The following is a 17,674-nucleotide window of genomic DNA, read 5'->3' as shown; positions in this document are numbered from 1 at the left end:
AAACTGTGTTATTAATATGTCCCTGCAGTCCTGCAAAGCGTACAGAACATAAATGTGGCATAAATAAAATAAAATCTGCATAATGACTTTCATTCATATTATGTTAAGTTAAATATGAAGTGTGTAATTTCTGCCTCGCAGGCGACACCATTTATTTGAACGACTGCTCAAATAAACACGTTGTAATTCTGTTTGGTGCCACTAATATTAAAACTATTAAAAATCATTTATGTTAACTGAAATAAAATAGAAATACTAAACGAAAAACTTAAACTACAATTACAAATAAATAACGAATAAAACAAATAAAATAAATTACAAATAAAATTTTAAAGTTTAAATATGTTTAAGTACTAAAGTTACTAGCTAAATAGAAATAAAAAATAAATAGGTGAAATAAATTTTTACAAATAAATACAGAAATATGTAATAAAAACAAAAGAGCAGGTGGAAGTGCTAATATTAAAAAATGAAATATAAATATTAGATGAAAAAACATGAAAAAGTAGGTTTAAGTACTAAAATTCCTAGCTAAATAGAAATAAAATAAATAGGTGAAATGAATTATTAGAAATAAATAAAAACATATGAAATACAAAAACAAGAATACGTATGTTTGAGTGCTAAAATTCCTAGCTAAATAGAAATAAAAAATAAATAGCAGAAATAAATTATTACAGATAAAAAATATGAAATAAAAAAGAAAAATAAGTATGTTTGAGTACTAACATTACTAGCTAAATAGAAATAAAAAAAAAGAAATAGCAGACATAAATTATTACAGATAAAAAATATGAAATAAAAAAGAAGAATAAGTATATTTAAATGCTAAAATTTCCTAGCTAAATAGAAATAAAAAATAATAGCAGAAATAAATTATTACAGATAAAAAATATGAAATAAAAAAGAAGAATAAGTATGTTTAAGTGCTAAAATTTTCTAGCTAAATAGAAATAAAAAATAACAGCAGAAATAAGTTATTACAGATAAAAAATTAAAATTACTAGCTACAGTAAAAAGAAATGAAAAATGAATATGTGAAATAAATGATAAAATATGAAATGAAAACAAAAATAAGTATGTTTAAGTACTAAAAATAATACTATACCATACTATACTATAATAGCTTAAAAATAATACTAAAATAACACTGAAATCTGGATGATATCAGTAAATCACTAATTATTTCCATTTAATAGCAGATAACCAATAAATTGTCAATATTAAAAATCTAATCTATTTTGTTAAAAAAAAATTAACACATGCTATGCTGCAACATCAAAATATAATTTACAGTATAAAAGATGATAAATATTCTTTTAGAAATGTGTTACAGAAAAAAATACAAGCACTCTTAATGAAATGGAGTGCTTTTAAATCTAAAAAAATATTATTTTAAAAAGCTGAGAAATATCAGTAGGGATATTGGAATACTGGAAGTAATCTTATTTATTAATAATATAAAATGATGATAGAATATTAAATAAATATATATGTATACTTAAGAGCCCAAATTACACACTTCACCTTCAAAGCATTTTGGCTTTATGTGTCATCCTGGTTGGTCTAATGATAGTATGAGTTTGGCATTATGAGTTTGTTGCCATGTCCTTTTGGATTATGGGATGCGTCCTCATCATTACAGCCCTGCCAGTGATCAGGGTGTGGTTGTGGTTACTGGGGTGTGGTTGGGTAACAGGTGAGATGGGGTACAGTTATATATGGCTGGTGTGGGGGGTAAAGGTTGTGTTGGGGAGGTTAGTTTAAGACTACAGTCCAATCACTGACCGTCTGACACAGATTGCACAAAAAAAAGACGAATACTAACAGAACAATGGTAGTTTAATGCAATTAATTGGCTATATATAAAAAATGTACATGTATAGTTGTGTACTTGTAAAAATTGTTATTTTATACATTATATTAATAAAATATATTATAATATTACATATATGAGTGTGTGTGTGTGTGTGTGTGTGTATATATATATATATATATATATATATATATACACACACACGTTAGCAAATAGTTATGTCATAATTTAAGTAATATGTTTTTAAATTATACATTATATATACATATATATATATAGTTCATGCTAAATATGTTAAATGAATACAATAAGTTATCCATTTGAAATATTTTAAATATATATCATCTGTTACAAATAATTATAATTATAATTACAATATTTCATAAAATATTTAATATTTACAATCTTTAAATATAGAAATATTGAAATAATACATATAAAATTATTTTTTGAAATATTTAAAAATATATATTAAATGAATTTGTTACAAGTAATTGTTACTTTAGAATTTAAGTAAAATGTGTTTTTAATATATATATAATATTATTCTTTTAATTACTATTTAATATTAATATTTTATTTTTTATAGAAATTCTGTTTATTCAAATACATATATATTTGGTTTATTAATTATGTTTATTCCCTATTATTTTATTATTACTATTTGCATAACAATGATAGATAGACAGACAGATAGATAGATAATTATTGCTGTATTTCTATTATTTATTATTTTAAACAAAAGAATAATAATTATAATAAATAAACAAAAATAACAAAATTAAATAAAATTACTAATAAATAATAAAAAGTATACATATATAAATAAAATAGTTTTCAGATTTTCTATTATTTTTATTTATTATTTTACTAATACTTATTTATATATTTATTTATTAATATTTCATATTTATATTAACATGTTACAATATAATTTCATTTTAATAAAAATATATAGTATTTAAAATCTATAAATATACACATTTTATTTAAATATATATAAAATGTTACTCTTTCTAAATATTAAGTACATGTTACAAATATTTATTTTATAATTTAAGTATTATATATTTAAAATCTATAATTATACAAATATTTAAATAAAATATTAAATACCTATGTTACAAACAATTGTTACTTTATACATTAAGTATTATATTTTTATAAAATATATATAATGTACAAGCATTTATATTAAATACAATAAATAATGCATTTTAAATATACATCATCTATGTTACAAATACTTATAAATTAAAATATAATTTCATTTAAATAAATTTTACATATACAACATTTTAAATAATATGTATTTTTTTAAATATTATGTTACAAACAAGTACAAATTTGATACTTATTAATGAATATTCAAACAAGCATATTTATATGCAACTCGATGCACACGTAATTACAACAGACAAGCTGTAACACTGCAAACTAGACAGTTTTGATATCACAGCCTACTCGACTGAAATGCCTTAACTAAAATGAGCTGAATTAGCGCATTGTAAAATATGCGAAAGAAAACAGCCGTTGTGCAAGTTATTTCTCAGCATCAGCGAAAAAGTGCCGATGGACTGATGTGTGCTTTTTAATTTGTTTCTCATTTGAATGTCAAAATAAGATGCAACTTGCATGTCATTGACCATGTGAATATTTTGGTCACCTCATATGTCAGTCAGACGGTCTATTCCTAAGTTGACCTGAACGAAGTAACCAGACTTTGTCTCTGCTAGTTAAAGTCTGGTACCACAGATCTAGGGTGTGACTAGTGAAGGGTTTGGGGTGTCAGGGGTTTGTGTCTCTTACCAGCCTGAACAGAGACTCACTTGAGTGTGAGGCGCGGATCTCCGTAAGGGGCATAAGGAGAAATGTTTAGTACAAACTCCTTGGGCGGGTATGAGCTCCAGCGCTGCTGTACTGAACTGCTGTCATTGTTATTCCAAAAGTCTCTGTCTAAATCACTGAAGAGACACACATACATGTCAGTAGAGCATTGCATCCATCAGTCTACACACAGGCCGTCTCCGGGCGTCTCCTTTGCCGGGACGGGAAGTGATTCAAAAAGGAAAGAGGAGAGGAGTTCGCATTCATAAGGAAGTGCAAAAACAGTTTCATGAGCAAACGGGGAAATAAAAACAGACGCGATGCATCCATAAGGCAGCAGAGCAGAAACAAGTGAGATTATACCTGTGCATTCATTAGTTTTACCAAAAAGCATAAAGGGGAAAGAGAGAGATAAACAAAAAACAAAAGTGTAAAGCATCACACTTGACCAAAACATATCATTAGGCATTCATGTCTGGCTTGAGAAAACAAATATTTGCAAGGGTGGAGAGATGAACCTGCTATTGAGGGGAAAGACCATTTACATCAAGTTATAATTTCAACAACAGCTTCAGGACAAAAAAGACAAGCAATTTGCAGTCCAAATTCGCACCTGCAAGCTTCAAATCCAAAGTACTCATTAGTCCAACACAACACAGGCAAAACACCGCGCAGACTTTTCCGAGAATAACCGTCCCGCAAACAAGGCGGCGTGTGATCGCAACAATGGGAACGCGGCGTCCCGCTGAGCTCAAACATCCCGCATCCTCAATCAGACGCTCTTCAGCGCAAGCCGGCGCTTTGAGATCGAGCGTCAGTCAATGCTTGGGAGAGGATGCGTCGCGAATGAATGCGAGCAGCCGAGAGCGCCGCGCCGCTCATTATGAATGCGCTTGATTGGGCTCGTACTCGTGTCCTTTTGCTTCAAAGCAAGTCTAGACTGTTCAACTTAATGCTGAATGAGACGGAAAGGAAATCGTGATTGTTAGGCAGTGCCGATCCGTGAGGGAGTTTTCCAAGAGATACATAATACACAGAACAACACTGAACAAACCAATACAAGATTGCTGAACACTTCCCATTTTTTGTTTATTGTTTTGATAATAATAATTAGACAACATATGTATATTTTTGCAGACATGCAATTATTTATTTTTATAAAACTAATAAAAAACATTAAATAATACAATTTGTGTGTGTGTGTGTGTGTATGTATATATATATATATATATATATATATATATATATTGCTGGTATTGTATTACTTAGTATTTTAATATATATTTTATTTATACAAATATTTAAGTAATAAAAATAATAATAATAATGAAATAAATAAAAATAATACTAATAAAAAGTACACATATATAAATATTTAATTGTTATTAATAATAATAATTAAAAATAAAATAAATACAAATAACAAAATATTTTAATATATATTTTATTTATATAAATATTTAAGTAATAAAAATAATAATAATAATGAAAGAAATAAAAACAACCAAATTAAATAAAAATAATATTAATAAAAAGTATACATATATAAATATTTAATTATTATTAATAATAATAATTAAAAATAAAATAAATACAAATAACAAAATAAAAGAATAATAACAATAATAATAAATATGTAAATATTCAAATAATAATACAATAAAATAATAATAAAATAATAATAATAATAACATAAAAAATATATTTTTTTATTATTTATACAATTATGTTCTTATGTTTATTACATCTGTTTATGTTTACTTCATATTATTTATTATTACTATTATTTATTTATTTATTTTATTTTACTTTTTTTTTCAGATTTCCTAGTATTTATTCTTTTTAATTTGTACTGTTTTTATTTGTCATATCTGCAAAAAAAACAAACATAAAAAATCTATTTATTAATTTACATTTTCTGGGCTATCATACAACAACAAAAATGTGATATTTTATTTCTTAAATGTCTAGTTTAATTTATTTACTAGCAAAAAAAAAAAAAGTTTTCAAACAGGGATTTTTTTTTCTCTTTTTTAATAAATTATTAATATTTTAAAGTAGATTTTATTTTTAAATAAAATTTTAATTTATTTGAAGTTTTAGTAATTCTGTTATGTGCTTTTCTCATTTTTATTAGACTAATGTAATGTTTGTATTTAGATTTATTTTATTTATTTATTTTATTTTTATTCATATTATTTTATACCAGTTATATAATAATACTTTCTAATTTCCTATTATTTTCATATTATTTTTATTTATCATTTTCATTGAAATTCATACTAATTAATTTGCTAATTAAACTTCTGTGGGCAATCACACAACAACAAAAACATGACATTTTATTTCTTAATAAAAGTTTCTAAATTTTTTTTTAGAAAATATATGCATCTCAGTCCCATTAGGCCCTAGGCCCATTAGTATGTAAATGAATTAAAACAATAGTTAATTTGATCATTTTAGTTGCTGTGTTGATTTTTAACACATTTTTGAGCCTCTCTTGCTTCCTCAGACAGACCGCCACTGCATTAACAACGTCTGAACGCTCAAAACACACGTGTTCGTGGTCTGTAAAGAAAACCGCGACATTTTCCTGCGATCACAGCGCTGATTTCCGACATTCAGGCTCCAACACAACGATCTTACAAAACACCCCAGTGAACGAAACCAATGTCCCTGCACCTACTTGATGGCTTTTTTCTCTCCTCTTCCTCTTCCTGAATCAGGAGACCCGACGGACTCCACTCCCGGTTTATTTCTCTTCCCCTGAAAAGCAGACAGAGAAAAGAAAAGAGGAAGTTTATTCCCAGTCTCCTAATTGATCACAAGCATCTCCACCTCCAACTTGTGCACATGTAGCATTACCCGCCGTTCCTCCCCGATGCTTCGTTCCGATTGCTCAAATCACACGGTCGCTCCTAAGTCATCTCCATAGCAATTAAAGCACACACAAGCCTCATATTTACATGGAAATAGCCAATTTAGCCTTCGGCAGCGTCACGGGCTGCCGGAGAGGAGAGCGAGAGCATGTGGGAGAGACAGAATGACAGAAAGTGTCTTCAGAGGAGTAGGTGGCCATGTGGACGTCACTGCTGTCCGCCTCTCTGCTCCATAAACAACATCTTACAGGAGCTTTGTGACACAACCCACGCTCACTTTCAGATTTAGGGAGACAGCCTGACTTATAAGTAACTCAAATTATGTCATCCACTTTTGAACTGACACCACAATACCTGAGTACGTAATGTGTGTTAATGAAGTTTTAGACTTTTAAATGTCACATCAGATTCACGGTAACAGCTTCTTGAATATTTATTCTCACACACAGGTGGAAAACAACAGAAAACATGATTTTATGCTGTAAATGTGGCTGTGAATGACTGAAAAGATGGTAAAAGATAAAGAAAAGCAAACAGAAAAAAAAGTCATATAAAAATGTTACCAAATTGAACAAAAGTTACAAAGAAAAAAAACTTTAATATAAAACTAAATACGTTAACAAATCAATAAAAATATTATTAGACAAGTATGTCTGTAAATGTACTTTCTACTGATACAGTTTGTCTTCATTTTTTTGTCTGGTTTAATTGTTACTTGCAAGTCAAAAACTACCCATAAAGTATTCAGACGGGATTTAAAATACATAAATAAATAAACTATCTACTATTTATTGATATATTGAATTTTGTTTTATTTTTACTATTGTATAGATTTAATTTTAGTTCAAGTTTTAGTAATTTCTTTTCCTTTCCTTTCCTTATTGTTGTTATTATACTAAAATTATATATATGCTGATATTCTATTATTTATTATTAAAAAAAAACATTTTATTATAACAATATTACATATATTATAATATTACATATATACATACACATATATGTCTTAGATAAAAAGATAAATATGGATATATCTTATATCCTTACATCCAATTATATCAGTATTAATAATTAATAATAATTATTATTATTAGTAGTAGTAGTAGTAGTATTAATAGTATCATTATTAAAATGATATATTATATAATTATAATAAAATTATATATATGCTGACATTCTATTATTTATTAAAAATATTATTATTATATATTAAAATTATACATATGCCAATATTCTATTATTTATTTTATAAAACAACATTTGTATTATTACAATATTATGTATAATTATCAATAATAATAATAAATAACACTAATTAAATTTATATTATTACTGGCATTCTATTATTTATTATTTTAATAAATAATAATAATAATACATATGCATAAAATATTTTCTCATCTCTTATTTAATTATTATTTTATTTAATATTTTATTAATAATAATAATAATATATAAAAATTATATATATGCTGATATTCTATTTTTTTTTTTATAAAACCAATTTATATTATAACAATATTATGTATAATTGCATTATATACACATAATAATAATAATAATAATAATAATAATAACACTAACAAAATAATATTTACTGCTGATTATTGCTGGGATTCTAATATTTTAATAAATAAATAATAATAATAATAGTAATAGTATACACATATATATTTTAACAGGTATACATATATACATAAAATATTTTTCTGACTTCTTATTATTTTCATAGTTATAATATACAAGTATTTCTAATTTCTAACGTTTATTTTTTAATTAAAAACAGAGAGAGAAAGAATAAAGCATTTTTTCCAGCTTCTCCCCACTGTCTAGAAAGAAAGAAAGAAAGAAAGAAAGAAATAAAGAAAGAAAGAAGTGATATTTTAGTCCGGGAAAACTGGTTCTTATCAGTTTTGATTAAGAAAAAAAAAACACTAAAACCATATTTTTATTATATGCACTTTCATGTCATAGTTCTTCAAGGAAAAAAGCAATTGTTGAGGTTCTGGAATCGTTAGTGGAATCAGAACCAATGCTGTTAAACTCATTACAATTTCCACCCCTCTAGCGATGTAACATAATTACTTACGTATTTTAGGACAAACACAATAGCGTATCTAAAAATTAACAAACAACAACGAAATGAGAACAAAATCCGCTCTGAAAAATAAACACAGGTACAATCCATCATTTCCTCTCATCCCATCTGTGCGGTTACTGTAGCGACGGTTTAGCGTAGTTAAAAACTCCTCAAAGCGAGATCTGTCCCACAGCAGCGCTCGCTGTCTCATCCCATCTCGTCCCCGCGCTCCCCCCGCCGGCCATCGTCTGAGGAGGTCTGTTGGATAAGAGACGGCTGTGGTTCTGGCTCTGGTTCGGCTAGTTCTGCCTGTTCGTCTCTGAGGATGAGGCCGGAGGCGCGGGGCGGATCAGGGGGCGGAGGTCAGGGGTATCATTAGCGCCAGCCAGGAGGAGCTGCGACACGCTGCCTAATTGAGCTCAGCGATTGGTCGACGGCTGCGTAGCTACAGGAAACTCCCTGAGCAAGGGCAAAATCTCAATTCAATGAGCGTTTGGTCTTTTTTGGGTGGAACAAACAAACAAATAAAAGTCCCGTCCTACATTTTCAAAATGAACTGTAAAAACCTTTCATTTAGCAATTCAAGGCCAATTCAGTTTTATGTGTGTTATGTTAAAGATTTTATTTGATTTTTTTTTACTAATTTACATACGACAATCAATATATTGTAAATGTTTTGTAAAAATATATTTGATGTAGAAATACATATTATATATTGTTTAAATAATTTAATTATTTTATAATAATTTAATAATTTAATTTTTTTAATAATAAAATAGTTCGTAAAAAAACTTTTTGTAAAAATCCTTTATTTATAAAATTCAAAGCAAAAATAAAAATAAAATAAATAAAAACTGAATAAATTATTTCAGAAATTAATACTTTTATTATTCTTTGGCAAGGATACATTAAATTGTTCGACAATGAGAGTAAGGACAATTATAATGTTAGAAAATATTTCTGCTGTTCTTTTTAATTTCTATTCATTAAAGAGTCCTGAATTAAAATATGAAAAATTATTTAAGAAATGTATACTTTTATTATTCTTTAGCAAGGATGCATTGTTCGAAATTGAGAGTAAAGACAATTATAATGTTAGAAAATATTCTGTTCTTTTCTATTTTTTATGCATTAAAGAGTCCTGAATTTAAAAAAAAAAATATATATATATATATATATATATATATATATGTGTATATATATATATATATATATATATGAAGAGTTTGGTTGCAAAACGCGATAAACGCCATTTTTTGACATTTGGATTTTATTATTGGAAATCACTGTTCAGATGTACCTTAATCTATGTGTGAATTGCTGCCATTAATACAATTTAAGAATGTACATTTTAGGCCTACTATAAAATGTATTTTTTCACAAAACGCGATATCCGCCAGACCAGTTTCTTTACAAAGTGCGATATAACCAGGGTTCGAAATTAACAACCGCCAAATGCGGGTTAAAAATAATTTTGGCGGGTATTGATAAAAACTTACCAGCCAGTTTGGCCGGTGATGCATGAGCCAATCATGCAAATCATGTCAGAGACGCTCTGGGTCGTTTGTCCCCTCCGTCCTACATTTCACATGAACACTACACTACGGGTGATGTTTTAGATACCTATTGGCAGCAGCGCGCAGATACTGGTTTGCGGGTCCAATCAACGACGACAAGAGCGCGAAAATACAAACAAGAAATAGGAAATATCGGATGAGCAAAGAGGACTGAGCTGGACAGCGAAATAAGCTAAAATCAAAATGCTGCGGTGGTTAGGACAGACGTCAGGATCAGGAAGAGGTGAGAAGAGGAAGGAGGCAGAAGATGAAAATGCTCAGCATCCCCTGGGAAGAGAGTCAATGCCGGTGAAGTGCTCCGAGTTTGCTCATTGATTTAACGATAATATCAAAACAAATATGACACATTAAAACACATATTTTAAAAAAGAGGATTCAATAGGCTAACTAAAAAACGTTTACCATTTAATTGTTTATACTGTAGGCGAGCTGTCAGTCACGTAGGCTACGTTTATAGCGTTTTGCAAAAAAAAAAAAAAAAAAAAAAGTTATGTTATGTTATGTTGTGTATGTTCTGGCCAAAACTAACTCAGAATCTTATTATTATTAATCAATCTTTGTATATACTATTCCATATATTTATGATGTATTGTTTTTTTAACCAATTTAAGATGTTTGACAATGTTAAGATAAATATGTTGCATTTTGGCATGGTTTTTGACTTATTTATGAACTATTTATGGACATAAAATTAAATAAAAAATATCCTGGATTTGAAAAATATTGTGTCCCTGGCCTTTACTGAGCTCAAGTAATAGTTTAATGTACAAAAATTGTGAATGAACTTGACTGTTGATGTCTTAAATAATAATGTCAAATAACCAACATTTCTCAAAATGGATATATCTCATTTTGCAACGAAACTCTTCATATATACACTACCGTTCAAAAGTTTGGGGTCAGTACATTTTTATTGTTTCTTTCTTTTTTTTTTTTTTTTTTTTTTAAGAAATTAATACTTTTATTCACCAAGGATGTATTAAGTTAATAATTAAAAGTTTATTAAAAGTTAATAATAAATAATTTGCATTGTTATAAAATATTTATATTTTGAATAAACACTGTACTTTTTAAACTTGTTATTCATGAAAGAATCCTGAAAAAAAAAAAAAAAAAAAACAGGTTCCAAAAAATATTTGGCAGCACAACTGTTGATATTATTGATATTATCCAACATTGATCATTCTAATAATAAATCCGCATATTAGAATGATTTCTGAAGGATCATGTGACACTTAAGACTGGAGTAACAGCTGATAAAAATTCAGCTTTTCATCACAGGAATAAATTCTATTTTAAAGTATGTTAAAATAAAAAACATTATTTTATATTGTAAAAACATTTTGCAATATTACTGTTTTTTTTTCTATATTTTTAATCAAATAAATGCAGCCTTGATGAGTATAAGAGACTTCTTTAAAGACTATTACAAGTCTTACTGACCCCAAACTTTTGAACGGTAGTGTATATATATATATACACACATACATACATATATATATATATATATATATATATATATATATATATATAATTTTAATGTGGAAACTAATATATATATATATATATATATATATATATATATATATACATATTTAATTCAGGACTCTTTAATGCATAAAAAATAGAATATATGTATGTATGTATGTATGTATATATATATATATATATATACACACATATATTCTATTTTTCTATTTTTTATGCATTAAAGAGTCCTGAATAAAAAAAAAATACATATATATATATATATATATATATTAGTTTCCACATTAAAATTATATATATATATATATATATATGTATAAAATTATATATGTATTATGAAATATATATCCTAAAATATATAATTTGTTTTATTATTATTTAATACTTTGTACTAATGCATATTTTTACTTGACTTTTACAGTAAAATAATTTCTATGTAATTTTTATATTGATAAAAAATTATTAATTAATATATTGTTTATAACAATAACAATATATTGTTTACCTTTCTTAAATAAATAATTTATTCATTTGTATAATAAAAAAAAAATATCTTGCACCACTTCATGTTTACTTTAAGATGGTCAAGCTGGTTTCTTGTGGATCCAAGCTGGTCTACAAACTCTAACCACCCAAAAGCAGCTTGGTCTACCAGGCTAAAACTAGGTGTTAGTCCATCTGACCAACCATCTAGACCAGCTAATGTAAAGCCAACTTGAATTAAAAGCTGATGTTTGCAGGCTTTTGCAGCAGGATGTTCATCCCTTCAAACATCTCGGTCGACTCTCCAGAGTCTGACACACTGATTTAACGAAAAAGGACAGTCCAAGAATCACCCAGATGTGCACAGCACACACACATGAGTCAGTCAGCCGGAGGGGACAGCAGCGACACACACACATTATAATTACTACTGACGAACCCCAGAGACAATACGAGGAGCCGAAGATTGGATACTCATAAAAAAAATGAATGGAAAATATCAGAATGCTCAATATTGCGGCTGTAAGAATGAAAGCCCTGTCGTACAACTATGAGAGTCAATCGTTTTTCATTTCAGACAGAAGCATTGGCTGCTTTTGCTTTGTTTGAATTCTCTTCGAAACACAAATTAGCCGGAGCAACATGAATGATTTGAGCTAAAAGAAAAAAAAATTATATGATTTAAATGCTAATTTAAAATATTAAATAATATTTATGTAACAAAAGATTTCTAATCCAACAAATCCGGTTCTTTTGAACTTTTTTATAAATAAAATTAGTCATGAACAAAAATGTTCATGTTTCCATGAAGCACACAACAGTTTCCAACATTAATAAGAAATGTCAAATCAGCATATTAGAATGATTTCTGATATAATTTTATTGAATATTGTAAGAATGAATGAAACAGTATTCTGAAAAAGTAGAATAATAATTAAATATTATAAAATAGCCATACACAGACACATACACCTAGACCAGTATACCACCAAAATAAATAATTTATTAAATAAATAAATAAATATATATATATATATATATATATATATATATATAAATACTGAAATATTATGAATTTATATTTTTAAAAATAAATAAAATGTGCAAATAAAATAAAATAATAATAATTCATAATAATAATTAAATATTCTAAAATAAGATTAAAAAAAAATGAAATATGCACCAAACCAATATACCTTAAAAAAAAAACAATAATTTCTGAAATAATATTATAAAATATACAATAAAAGACACAACATAACATTTTTTAAAAGTAAATAAAATATATACACTTTACCATAAAATATATTCGATAATTTTATAAAATATACAACTGTATTAAATAATATTATAAAATATACAAAAAATATTATGAAATAACATATTTAAACACAAATAAAATATGCCCCAAACCAATATACAAAAAACAATAACTTCTTAAATAACATTACGAAATAATATAATAAAAATCAAACAATATGAAAATATTTGTATAAAATAAATAAAATATTATTAAATAATATTTTTTAAATAAATAAAATATCCACCAGACCACTATAACACATAAAAACATATTATTTTTAAAATAATATTAAATAAAAACTATACAATAAAAAAGAATTATGAAAATATTAGAAAAAAAAAAAAAAGAAATAGAATGTGCTCAGGACCATTATACCAAACACAAATCAATATCAATATGAATTATGAAATATATAATAAAAATGATATATTATGAAATAATACTTTTTAAAAATAAATTAAATATGCACCAGACCAATACACTAAATAAAAACCAATAATTTATTAAATATAAATTATGAAATATATAATAAAAAATTACATATATTATGAAATAATACTTTTTAAAAATAAATAAAATAAGCACCAGACCAATACACTAAATAAAAACCAATAATTTCTGAAATAATATTATGTAACAATATAATACAAATTATTTGTTTTACAAAATGACGTTTAAAAAAATAAATAAAATATGCACCAGATCAATATACTAAATAAAAACCAACTATCTGTTTTCTGAGCTGCATATTTTCAGTATATTTTTATATCATTGCACTCTAACATGGATCTTCAGGGATTCATATGACATTAGCATACAGTAATAGCTGTGGCCAAAAGCACCACGCTATCAATTACCCAGACGCCACAATAGCGCTAGTTCACCTTCAAACACAATCCAATACGCAATTTAGAGCATGTGGATCAATAAACCAATTAAAAGAGACACTTTACACACCATTTGAAGACACACACGTCCAGGACACGCAGTAACATGCTCAGAGCCACTTACCATCACGTAATGTGACGCGTGTGCAACGACATGCCCTCAAACACTGATTAGACATGCAAATACATACATATATATGCTCATATCATTGCTTATATGTAGCACATCTCTGATATTCACAGAAACACTCATTTAAACATCCAGAGCACAATTACTGCCATTCCTCATTTTCAGATTTACTATAAAGTCATGTGGTAATGTCATATCAGAGTATTCTCACATATACCATGGTGTATTTCACTTACACTGCAGGGTATTTCAAATACAATAGTATTACCTTCAATTTAGTGTCTAAATTGGTACCCTGTCCAAAGAACATGGTAATACCATAGTACTTCATTGTACAGGTAATAGTCTGTGATTCACCTTGAGAGTCAATTCAATTAGCAGTTTAAAGCATACTGAAATCAATACACCAATTAAAAACCACCCTACAAGCAGCATGTAAGAGTGACAGAAATGCACAATAAGCCGTAAAAGCACTAAACATGGTACATGACAAAACATATGACTAAATAAACACGGATTAAACACTCTAATGCATACACGTTGCTTATATACTGAAAAAAATGATATTATGAAATGTATAAAAAATTAAATATTATAAAATATTTTTAAACATAAATAAAATGTGCACTAGACTAATATACCAAATAAAAATTATTATAAATAAATAAATAATTATTATTAATAAATAAATAAATAAATATTATAATTATAATTGTAATAATTATATTGTTATAATTTAAAAACTATCTAAAAATAACTTAATAAATCTCTTAATAAGTAATGCTTATAACAAGAAAAAAAATGCAATTTTAGTAATAAAATAATTAAAATATATTTTAATTTATATACTATAATCATAATTATTCTAATTATATTGTTATAATTTAAGATGCATACATTCTCTGAAATGTACATTTAATCATTAAAATATATTTAAAATATTAAAACTCGGAAATGTCTTATTAATTAATGCTTAAATATAAATTAATGCTTTTTTTTTAATTTTAGTAATAAAATAGTTAAAATATAAATACTTTAATTTATATATTTTATTTATAATTATTCTAATTATATTGTTATAACTTAAAAATGATCATTTAAAGATGCATATATTCTCTAAAATGTAAATGTAATCATTAAAATATGTTTAAAATATTAAAAATGATCTAAAATCTCTTAATAATCAACACTTAAAACAAAAAATATGTGCAATTGTAGTAATAAAATAATTTTAATTTATATAGAATAATTAGAATTATTCTAAATATACTGTCACAATTTAAAAATTATATACAAATATAATTTAAGATGCATATATTCTCTGAAATGTAAATGTAATCATTAAAATATGTTTAAAATATTAAAAAATGATCTAAAATCTCTTAATATCTTACATAAGCAAAACAAGACAGCTAATTAATGCTTAAAACAAGGAAAATATATTCACGATTTTGATTAAAAAAAAATTGTAATATTTAAATTGACACTGTTTTAAGATGTACGTACTTCTCTGAAAAATAATGTAAAAATATTAAATAATATTAAATAACCAACATTATATATATATATATATATATATATATATACACACACACACACACACATTACATTTTCTCTAAAATCTTTTAACCTCTTATTAACCAATTAAGCTTTAAGTAAATATGCTTGATTTAAAAAGATGCAATACAAGACATAAATATAGCTGATTATTGCTTAACACAAGAAAAAATATTTGCATTATTTTGGTAAAATAATTACAATATAAAAATGTTAAAAAAATAAATTAATTTAATTAAAAAAATTAATTCAAAAATATAACATTTCCTCTGAAATCTCTTGATTTCTAAAGCAATTGAGCTTCAAGTAAATATGCTTTTAAAGATGTAAAATTACAACTAAAGAGCATGTTTTTTTTTGTATAATAAGCCATAAAGGCACTAAACATGTATGACTATATGGGATTCCCTCACAAAACTAAATATTAAAATTCATGCATTTTCCTCACATAAAAATTATTACCAAATGAATTAATCCTTAAAACAAGAGTTCAGATTATTATATATATATATATATATATATATAATCTGAACTCTTGTTATATATATATAAACAATTAAGATGCATATATTCTCTGAAGAGTAAACCTAATCATATTAGAAATTGTATAAAAAACAAAACAAAAAAAGACCAAACCACAGCTGAAGAACATGTAGCATGTCCTTGATATGATACGTCCTTGCATTTGTTCATGCTAGCAAATGCAACTACTGAGAACAGTGTGTGATTTGTAAATATCTGAGATTGAAAACACTCGCACACACCAAGTACTTACAGGCTGCAGTTTCTGGGTAAGTAGTCGCAGTTTTTGACAGACAAGAAGAAGCTATCAAAGGAAAGTCATCTGTCATCAACTGTATCATGAAATTTTCACAGAGAGCGAGATGAGAGCGAAACAAAACGGAGCGCGAGAGAGGAAGAGTGTGGGAGGAGGAGGGGTTTGAGAGAGAGAAGTGGGGATGAAAGTGAGGGAGGAGAGGAGGAGGACGCCGCCGATGATTGAGACGAGCGGAGGAAGCGACAGCTCGCCAACTGTGAGGCTCCGAGGGGGAATGAGTGACAGCGATCCCCGCGGGTCTCTGTGTGTGTGTCAAGAATGGAGAAGAGTCAGAAATGTGCATTCAGTTGCATGACTCGCTCTGAGCAAAGACACACACGTGCAAACGCTGCTACACACACACGGCTGCAGGCAAAGACATCAGAAAGAGCTTCGGCCCAACAGACACACACGCGTTGCTCTCTCTCTCTCTCAGTCTGTCTCTAGCTGGAACGCTCAAGAGGCCAGCGCTGTCATACAATTTCAGATATTCTCCATTTCTTCTCATCTTTTCTGTGTCTTCTCTAACTTTATTTATCTCTTTCTGGCTCGGGCTTCAAACACGTGTTTTTCTTTCCTTCTCTCTCAATTTTTGAACTACTTTATTGGGGTGATTGTTCTACACGACACAAACAGCAAAACAGCAAAAAAAGAAAATCAGTCAGCCAAAAATTATTTCCCGGATGTTTACTGATGTGTAGGAAGCATAAAATAAACTACAAAATACTAAAATATTACTTTATAAAATAAAATATCTAAAAATAAAGTCTATAAAATATACAAAAAAAACTTAGTAAAATGCAAAAATATATATATATAAAAAAATTATA

At 26.8% G+C, this 17,674-nt stretch overlaps 1 protein-coding gene across 1 annotated transcript in view; it reads right to left on the bottom strand.

The window, feature by feature from the left end:
* Positions 1-17,674, bottom strand: part of syt7a (synaptotagmin VIIa) — a 184,253-nt gene that overhangs the window by 66,895 nt on the left and 99,684 nt on the right. Inside the window, exon 3 of the mRNA XM_051099144.1 lies at positions 6,330-6,409. Within this exon, the coding sequence (XP_050955101.1) occupies positions 6,330-6,409 (80 nt within the window). The remainder of the gene's footprint in view (positions 1-6,329; positions 6,410-17,674) is intronic.

The sequence above is a fragment of the Labeo rohita genome, chromosome 25, assembly GCF_022985175.1.
Source record: "Labeo rohita strain BAU-BD-2019 chromosome 25, IGBB_LRoh.1.0, whole genome shotgun sequence".
Lineage (NCBI taxonomy): Eukaryota > Metazoa > Chordata > Actinopteri > Cypriniformes > Cyprinidae > Labeo > Labeo rohita.
Note: the sequence above shows the minus strand (reverse complement) of the source record. Positions and strands in the feature narration are given on the sequence as shown.